Here is a 9,439-nt window from a genome sequence, read left to right as displayed (position 1 = left end):
GGTACATTCTTCCACGCAACAAACACCTTTCTTTGCCAATTATGGCTATCATCCACGACTTGATACTTTTGATTTTTCAAAAGTTGATAATCCTGCAGCAGAAGATATGGCAAATCGGTTGTCAGAGTTACATGCAATAATGAAGACACAATTGAAGGAAGCTCAAGAACGACAAAAGATAAACGCAAATCTATATCGTAAGGAGCAACCACAGATCAACGTCGGTGATAAGGTATGGCTACTTCGTCGCAATATCAAGACTACTCGACCTTGTGACAAGTTGGACTATCGTAGGCTTGGCCCCTTTTCTGTTTCTGAACAGATCAACCCAGTTGCATATCGGTTACATCTACCAGAGTCAATGAAGATCCATCCCGTATTCCACGTATCTCTTCTTGAACCATATAAGACAGTGGATATACAAGGAAGAAGACAAATGCCACCGCCTCCTATAGAAGTAGATAATAATGAAGAATTTGAGGTGGAAGAGATATTAGACTCAAGGTAGCGCCGAAATAAGCTGGAATATCTTGTTCATTGGCGCGGATATGATATTAGTGAACGCACATGGGAGCCATCCAGGAATCTAGCAAATGCATCAACTAAAGTCAAAGTTTTTCATCAACGACATCTATCAAAACCAAGATGAAAATCTCTCTTATAAAAGAGACAAGATTGAGGCAAGACAACATTCAATTTCCTATCCTTGTTTGTAACTTCTTTGCATTTGTGACGCTAATTAGATGGAGAGCCAACAACCAGCAGATTCAACTCAAGAACCTTCGTTTGCTGACCTGCCGGACGAGACATTACGATTGTCACAACCTTCAAGACGACGCAATCGAGATGAAGATCTTCAAGAACGACATGTTCTTCCTCGAACAGATGGTGAGATACAACGCGTTTGGTATCACGATTTGGGAAGGGACTCCCGATGTTTGGTGATTTTGCTAGAGGTAGGAACAACTCCTGATGGTGTTCCGAATATTCTATTCGAAGGAAGTTATGAAGGCCTCAATAATGATCAAATAACTGGGTGGTCTTCCCGCCCTGGTATGGGACACTACCGATGGTTGAGAGGCCCTATCAATCATCTTCGAAGAGAACAGAGATCAGAGTATGTGGCAAATACAATTCGTCGCATCATAGATTTCCTCAACATATGATGACCGCTCCTCGTGGAACTCGTCTCTAAAAGGGGGGGTAATGTCACGGCCATAATCATGTAAGCTAATAATTACATATAGAAATAGGTAGAAGTAAGTAAAAGTAGATAAAAGTAAGTTAATTGTATAATATTTAATATAGAAGCTTCCTAGAAACTTCCTAGACGCTGCTTTGACTTCATAGGTGTCTTTAATTGACTTTTTGGATTAAAAACGTGGTCAACAAGTTGGCCATGTGCCACACATGTTGTTAGCTTGAAGATCAAGCTAACTATGTGGCCCACACGTAGAAAAACTTGCCTTGTAAGTCAAGGCATGTGTCCTACAAAGTCAACACATATTGGAGGTCCTATAGAACGTCGCCACGTAGCCCCTAGTTAGATAGTATATATAGAGACAAGAGTGAAGGCTTCTTCACTCTTGTCAACTCCTTTCTTGCTTCTAGTCCAGGTTCAAGAGTCTTTAGTTTCTTGTCTTGTGGCAATAGCCATTCCAGTTTCCTTTTAATATACCTACTTGTTTATATTTTGACTTATTATATCGAGATAGCCTTTTGGTGTATATTTTTCCTCATCGAGTCTTTGTCTTTGACACCCAATGAGATTCATTTGTCTTTGAGGCTAATAAATGGACCATAAAAAAGAGAAGAAAATGTGGCAATTGTAAAGAAATGGTTATTAGCCATAATACACAAACTTATCTATAAAGATAATAGCTTCACATAAAAAGTACTTTTCCTAGCTACATAAGTAATATAATTACATAATTGATTGTATGTTATAGACTTAAATATTTTTAATAATAATTATATAGATAATATGAATAGGTAGAAGTAGATAAAATTATATAAATTTGATAATATCTTATGAAGAAGCTTTTTAGAAGCTTTATAAATGTGACTTTACCTTTATGTGTGTCTATATGTGATTAGTAGGTTGAAAACTTGGCTAACAAGTTGGCCACTTGTAATACAAGTTGGACATGTGGTATACATATAAAAAACTTGTCTTATAAATTTTACATTTGTCTTACAAGTTGGACATAAGTTGGAGATTCTATAGAATGTTGTCACGTATCTCTTAATTAGATAGTATATTAAGACTCAAAAATGAGGCCTTTCTTACTCTTATCAATTCTTTTCTTGCTTCTAATTTAGTTTTAAGGATTTTTAGTTTCCTAAATTTTGACAATAGCTATTCTAATTTCTATATATATATATATATATATATATATATATATATATATATAATTCTTCTTTTTTAAATCATATTTCTTTGAAAAACTTGTCACTTGTTTATTTACATTCTTTGAATTTTTTTTCTTGACATTGCATCTCTTTTCTTTATCAAACTTTGAACTCATTTGCATTCGTTAGATGTAAAAACTTACTTGATTTTTTTAAAATTTTTTCAAATAGAAATTTCTTAACCTATATTTTTTAATATAATTATTGATAAAAATGGAATTTGATCTATGTACATATTTTGTTTACATCTTGTAAAATAATTCACTATTTTTAAGCTCTATATAAGTGAATGTCAAGATTTGTATAAGCCTTTAATTCTTTATAACAATCAATATGGTGGCTTTTATTACTTTGTCCTTTATAACCAAACTAATAGCTTTTGATACTTATGTGCTATTTTTTAATACTTAATAATTAATCCACCACAATTACATCTACTTCACATTTTAGATTCACATAACAAAATCTATTAAGTAAGATGTACAAGCTTTAGGTCAAGATACAAAATCAAACAAGGGAATTATGCACCATAGGACATCGCTATATCTATGGTGATACAATAAGTATGATATAGTCAAGGTGGATTTGTAAAACAAACATCCATTTAACTATAGAGAAAGCACATACAAGGTGAAATTGTGAAGCAACAATCTCCATTTAGCTATCAAAGAAGCACATACATACATTGATACAAAAACAACCATATAATGATGATTGATGTTGTCGCATGGCAATTGTCAACTAAAAGCACATTAGTGCCAAAATCTAACATATTCTCTCGCTTGGTACATAGCTTCTTCTCCTTACTCATACTTCTATAGCCTATACTTTGATACACTTTGCTACACAATACTGCTTCCTTGATCCATTTGGAATTCCAAAATAGATCTACCATACTATATCATATTTAGTCTTAATTTGACTTCAATCATTGTTTTTTTATTCAATTGTTTTTTAACATGTGCTTAATATTTTATAAGCTTACTATAAGTTGGTCAAGATGCAATTAGTAATACAAAAATCATGTTAAATGAATATGCTTAAGCATAGTGGTTTACTTAAGGATATTTATTTTAATTTAGAAGACTTTAAATTGGCTTATCAACAATAAATAGGTTCCATGAGGACAAGAATAATGTCAATTATAGAAAAATAGTATTTGTCAAGAAGACAAGAATACAAAGCAAGTCTAAGGATTCAAGTATGCAATCCCATCTCCAATTTTTCATGAAATCATTTCGTGGCTTTTTTCATTACCCTTATCAAACTAGGCTTATTAGATGTGGTGTAGATGTAGTGTAGATGTGGGGAATATGAAGGGAGTAGTAATCAAAACTCTAATGAGATTATTGATGTCATTACATTGTGCAAAAAAACATGGAAGAAGAGATACCAATATATTTGTGTTCATGAAAAATTTCAAAGGCTTCATTGGGTTGATGTGAAATAAAGTTAGCTTTTTATATCTTTAGCTTGATAAAAAGACCTTTTTATTATTATTAATGTATTTTGCATGTTTTATAATGAATTTGTTTGTGGTGGCCTTCTTTGTCCTCCATTTGCTTTTATAGACAAGTAAATTTACACTAGTACACAATTAGAGCACATGAGTTACACTGAATACATAAAGTCAAGAATTCCATTCCAAAACAATATTTTCTTTGCCATATAATAAAATGTTCTTCAAACAGTGCAGAACTGTCACCCATCACATAGCTCTTAATCTCAAGTTCAGATGAGGTTGTCTGTATTTGCATGGCTCTGAGTGTAGGCTTTTTAGGCTCAATATATGTATGTATGTATATATATATATATATATATATAAATAGTATATGAAACCACATGTGACCTTGCATTATTGAAAAAACCAACAGCATGTGTGGCTTCCTGAGGAGCTGCACAGGCATGAGTGATCAAGCAAGTGCACAAGGACCTAAGAACTAAGGTCAGGGAGAAACACAAAAATAGGACAACCACAGGAAGTAAGCACTTAGCATCATTTTGCAAATTATGAGGGGGATCAGAGGTCTCATAGCACCAAAGGGAAGGAGACCAACCCAATCAGAACATTAAGGTGACTAGTCAGGAAACTATCCATTCATCTGTTTTAGGCCACAAAAGTTACTCTCTCTTCAAAGAAGTTTATTATTACTATCTTTTGAATATATCCATCAACAAATGCATATACAAATGGATGTCCCATTCCACAATAATGATTCCAAAAAGCCCATTAAGCTGTTGCCCCCCAGTAACATCATGGTGTAAAACCACATTGAACAGTTGGAACTTTGTTAGTTAAATGACAGCTCCATGAAAAGGCACGAAAATCAAAGCTCAAGCTGCAGATATTTTTCTTTCATTCAGAATAATTGAACATCTCAACGCCTTAATCTACGAATTTTCCTCTTTTTCTACGTCTTCTGCTTCTATCATATTCGTTTTATTCATTATTTCTCAAATCTAACGAAGTGGATCAATGCAACCATGCAGTTGTGAGCAACACGGAAACGACTGCATCCTAATCGTAGATCAAATTAATAAGAAAAAGATTAAAATTTGGGAGAATCCATGAGCTGGGGTCCTTGGCTTTAGCCGCAAAAGAGAATCTTTGCGTGCATCGAACATCGCGCTGTGTTCCGGAATTCCGACTAGAATTCAAGTTTAGAATCTCGAGGATTGTTGAATCTTGTAGGGAGATGATGCTCCGTGGATTTAGTACGTCAATCTTCCTTCCTCTTCACACGATACCTCATTTCGGACCGAATCCAGTTTGCAGTTTCTGAGATCAGAGATCAGAGCAGATCGGCACGGAGGGGAGAGACCAACCATGGCGTATGAGAGGATGGGGAAGCTGGATTTGAGCTTGCTGTTGATGCTTTGCGCTTTGTTCTTCGCAGTTCAGGTGCGTAGTTGCTTCTCTAAGTACCTCTCTTGTTGGATTATGGTGTTGTGACGCGTTGTGAAGACTTGTGAGTGGTTTGGTCAATTTCGGCTGATAGGGTTCGGTGTTCTTAGGAATTGTTGTAAGTTGTTAGAGATGGTTAGGACTTGCTGCTTTTAGTGTGGAGTTTTCCCTATTCGAAGCTATGTCGGTGGATAGTCTGCTTGATTCCGTGTTTGTGAGGTACTGATGCTATTTTGTTCAATGAACCTAATATTTTAGAGTCGACTGTGTTGACGTGATTGTTCCACGGTCCTGTACCACGGGACTATGCGGGTGCACTTATCGTTCTGAATCGGTGGAATCTAGAGCTTCATGCCTTGAAGTAGTGTTTTATGTTTGTGTTTCTTTATTTTTATTTTTCGTAATTACAATTTGGTTTGTAATCAAGATCAAGCTCAACAGTCTATGTCCTGTGGTGGATGGTGAAATTTTGGGTTTTCAAATGTGATGTTTTCTTGGCAATATTCTCTATTTTATTTGTAATATTATGCTATTGAACCGAAAAATGTCTCTTCGCTGCTACTTGTGGCTGGAATTTCAAGGTGGGTATGCTGGCTGGATGTATGAGTGATTCTTCAGGTGATTCTTACGTAATTATAATTATGGTGGTTTGTTTTCTGATTGCAGGCAGGTAGGCTTGAGCCTGAGCTACTTGGAAACAACAGACTCATCCATCAGGTAACTAAGGACATTCCATGATGCTGCTGTAGGGGTTGTGGAATCAGGTTGATTGCAATTTCTTATTCTTACCATGATAGAGTTCGTGTGATTTTCATTTTTTTCTTCGATCTACATGCTTAGAATGTAGTAAATGAATTGCATGAGGATCAGTCTTCTTGCTGGTAGGTGACAATCTACTCTCTTATTCTTCTTTATGTGAGATTCGTTTATGTAACGTGTGTAGCTACTGAATTTTAGCGTCAGTCTTATTTTTTTCAGTTGTACCTATTATTATTATTAGATTTATTATTATTTATCATTTGGTTTGTGCTATCGTGGATGGCCTGATGAGCAGCAAGCGCTTGTGGACAAAGTCAATGCCCATCCAGGAGCGACCTGGACGGCGGGCTTCAATGAGCGATTCGCAAAGCACACAGTACGTTCTGATTTTGTGGATCTATTGTACTCAGAGGTTACCTGAGTTCCTGTAATCATGTGATGTTGGCGGCATGTTGCACCTAGAACATTTAATTGATTATTTGAATTTTGCATGGGAACGGCTTGTTCAATTATGGTACCTTCGTAACATTCAGATTGAGCACTTGAAGAAGATGTGCGGTGCTATCTTGACACCCGCTAACAAGTTGGAGCCTTCTATCGAAACGATCAGTCACAAGCACAAGAAGTTATATCTACCCAAAGAGTTTGATGCCCGTAAACAATGGAGTCATTGTCCAACAATTGGTGACATTCTAGGTATGTTAAGATTTTGTTTCAAGTGCTCAATCTGAATGTTACGAAGGTACCATAATTGTTTCCAAATAAGTTGTTCGGATATCTTGGTTTGTTGCATGCAATTTGTTCGTGGTCAATATTATTGATCTTATCACGTTTAAGTACCTGATTGCAAGTGGCTTACCGAATGTTTGAGCAACAGTGTCCATGAATTTGAGTGTATTCTGAACGTTGTTGTGATGGAATGTGCCTGCTGGCATTTTGCACAAAATTGGGGATTATTGCAGATCAGGTCCGTGACATCTTCCTGTTTATTCATTTTCTATTGTTTAGATGTTTTTGATGCCGTTGCATACCAGTGGAAGCCAAAGTTATATCCCTTTAAAATCATGCTTAAATTTTTCTTTGAATTTTGCAGGGTCACTGCGGATCATGCTGGGCTTTTGGGGCTGTTGAGTCACTGACTGATCGTTTCTGCATTCACTTGAATGAAGTGAGTACCCTTAATTAAGTTAGTGTACTAGGAATTTGAAGTGCGTGTCTGTATGCAATTGTGTGTTTCATTCTTGTATTTAGGTTCTTCTGGACAATTGCTTCGCAGGGCTGCCTTTCATTGGTTTCGAGTTTTCTTTTTTTCTCATGATTTTTATATTTGTTAAATGTTTTGCTTTCAATCTTGGATGTTGCAGAGTGTGTCACTATCAGAGAACGATCTCTTAGCATGCTGTGGATTCGAGTGCGGCTATGGCTGCGAGGGTGGGTACCCTATAAGAGCCTGGAAATACTTCAAGCACTCCGGAGTTGTGACAAACAAGGTGTGCCATCGTTTTCTTTGGTGCAGAAGATATGAAGGACTTCGTTTTTTTATTGGACTCATTTACTGCATTCGGAAATCTTCGTCATATTCTCACCAAAATCAGTGTGTAGTTAACTCTTCGAAAGACGTCATTTTAGCTTGAGATTCATACTAAACTATTTTTTGATACCTGATTCTTGTGCAGTGTGATCCATACTTTGATCAGAAAGGCTGTGCTCACCCAGGCTGCTATCCTACCTATGAGACACCTAAGTGCGAAAAGCAGTGTGTAGACGATGAGTTTTGGGTGCAGTCGAAGCATCTTGGTGTGAATGCGTACGAGATGTCCATGGAACCTGAGGACCTCATGGCTGAGCTCTATACCAATGGTCCTGTTGAGGTGGCCTTTGAGGTTTACGAGGTAGCCATCTTTCTAAATTTGAGTTCGCGTTTGAGTTGTGTTAAGAAGGAAATTCCTGATCATTTATTCCCAACGTCGAAAACAATGAAGAAGTGTTTTTGGTTTTTCTAACTTTTTCCTTATAACTGTAGTTCAAGGCTTGTGATACGTCTTTACAAAAGTAATCGTCTGAAATGGTGGCTGTGCAGGACTTCGCTCATTACAAAACTGGAGTTTACAAACATCTTTTCGGTGGCTTCATGGGAGGGCACGCTGTGAAGCTTATTGGATGGGGAACCACCGACGATGGTGTGGACTACTGGGTACGTGGAATTTATTTGTTATTTTACACAAGTGTTGAGCTGATGCGCTATTGGCGATTATCATTGAATAATTTCTGGATTAGATTGACTGGGATCGTTGTTTGACTGATATTTTGTCCATGCAGACCATAGTGAACTCCTGGAACACGAACTGGGGAGAGGTACACCACTCTGAACTCGAACCAAATTTCAAGTTCATTCCTTCTTCTCAGTAGAGAAATGATGCAAAGTGATGCTTTACTCAGTCCTCATTAAATTTGCAATTCGATTCCATAATCTCTTAAGAGACCGAGCACACCTTAGACTGTCTGAGATTCAACCGTCCCTGTTCACAATCCGTGTTTCTGTTGATGTGCTGAGCCAATTATGCATGTTGTTTCTGCTCCAGGATGGTCTCTTCCGTATTGTGAGAGGCAACGATGAGTGTGGCATTGAGAGCAATGCAGTAGCTGGTCTCCCATCCAGAAAAGGTCTTCATTCTGCCATGTGAGAGATACTGAGGACATCTTAAAAGTAAAACGAAGGTTCCATCAAAGACCACTGTTACTTTGGACTCTGTACAAGGTGATAATCCCATATTGTCATCATTATAAGCATGGTCTTGCAACTTAGAATGCATGAGGATAAATGGTCCCTTGTACATAATTTCAATTACTAGTCACTATGCCCAAACGCCCATAGAACACTAGAGACTGCTCAGAACTTGTATATTTTTATTCAAGTGATTGAGTAAGGTAACCTCAGATGCCATCTCCTGCTTAGCACGCTGGCAGAAGGCATTGATCCAGTTGTAGACATCAGGCTGTGATTTGTAGTTAACTAAAGCGTTACATGCTCTGAATGTACAAGTTCACTTTTGTGCATACAAGCCACACAACTTAACCAAATACACCCAATGTTGGGTATTCAACTATGATTTGCATTTGTTCTCTGGTTGGCCTCAATGGTTCTCTACAATATTTGATTGTGTACAATTATGGGCATGATACTTTTAATTTTTTTCGGTTTAATAGAATTTTTGAACTTTTACTGAATACCACACATTTTGTCAAATGTAACACAAAAATGAAGTCACAATTGCTTCCATACTACTCATTTAAATCCAATGTATGAAGTTTATCAAAATTGAATTCAATCTCAATGTTAACATTCTAAATATTGATTAGAGA

General features: G+C 36.7%; 1 protein-coding gene across 1 annotated transcript; it reads left to right on the top strand.

The window, feature by feature from the left end:
- The first annotated feature begins 5,197 nt into the window (after window positions 1–5,197).
- LOC112292790 (cathepsin B-like protease 2) lies at window positions 5,198–9,184 on the top strand. The gene is made up of 11 exons (XM_024541610.3): window positions 5,198–5,314; window positions 5,984–6,034; window positions 6,372–6,452; window positions 6,610–6,772; window positions 7,039–7,043; window positions 7,170–7,244; window positions 7,441–7,566; window positions 7,753–7,968; window positions 8,157–8,270; window positions 8,396–8,431; window positions 8,659–9,184. Exons 1-11 carry the CDS (start codon window positions 5,240–5,242, stop codon window positions 8,758–8,760), a joined length of 1,044 nt encoding a protein of 347 aa, XP_024397378.1. The 5' UTR covers window positions 5,198–5,239; the 3' UTR covers window positions 8,761–9,184.
- The last annotated feature ends 255 nt before the right edge of the window (window positions 9,185–9,439 follow it).

This window comes from Physcomitrium patens, chromosome 2, assembly GCF_059467195.1.
Source record: "Physcomitrium patens ecotype Gransden chromosome 2, ASM5946719v1, whole genome shotgun sequence".
NCBI classification, from domain to species: Eukaryota; Viridiplantae; Streptophyta; class Bryopsida; order Funariales; family Funariaceae; genus Physcomitrium; species Physcomitrium patens.
Note: the sequence above shows the minus strand (reverse complement) of the source record. Positions and strands in the feature narration are given on the sequence as shown.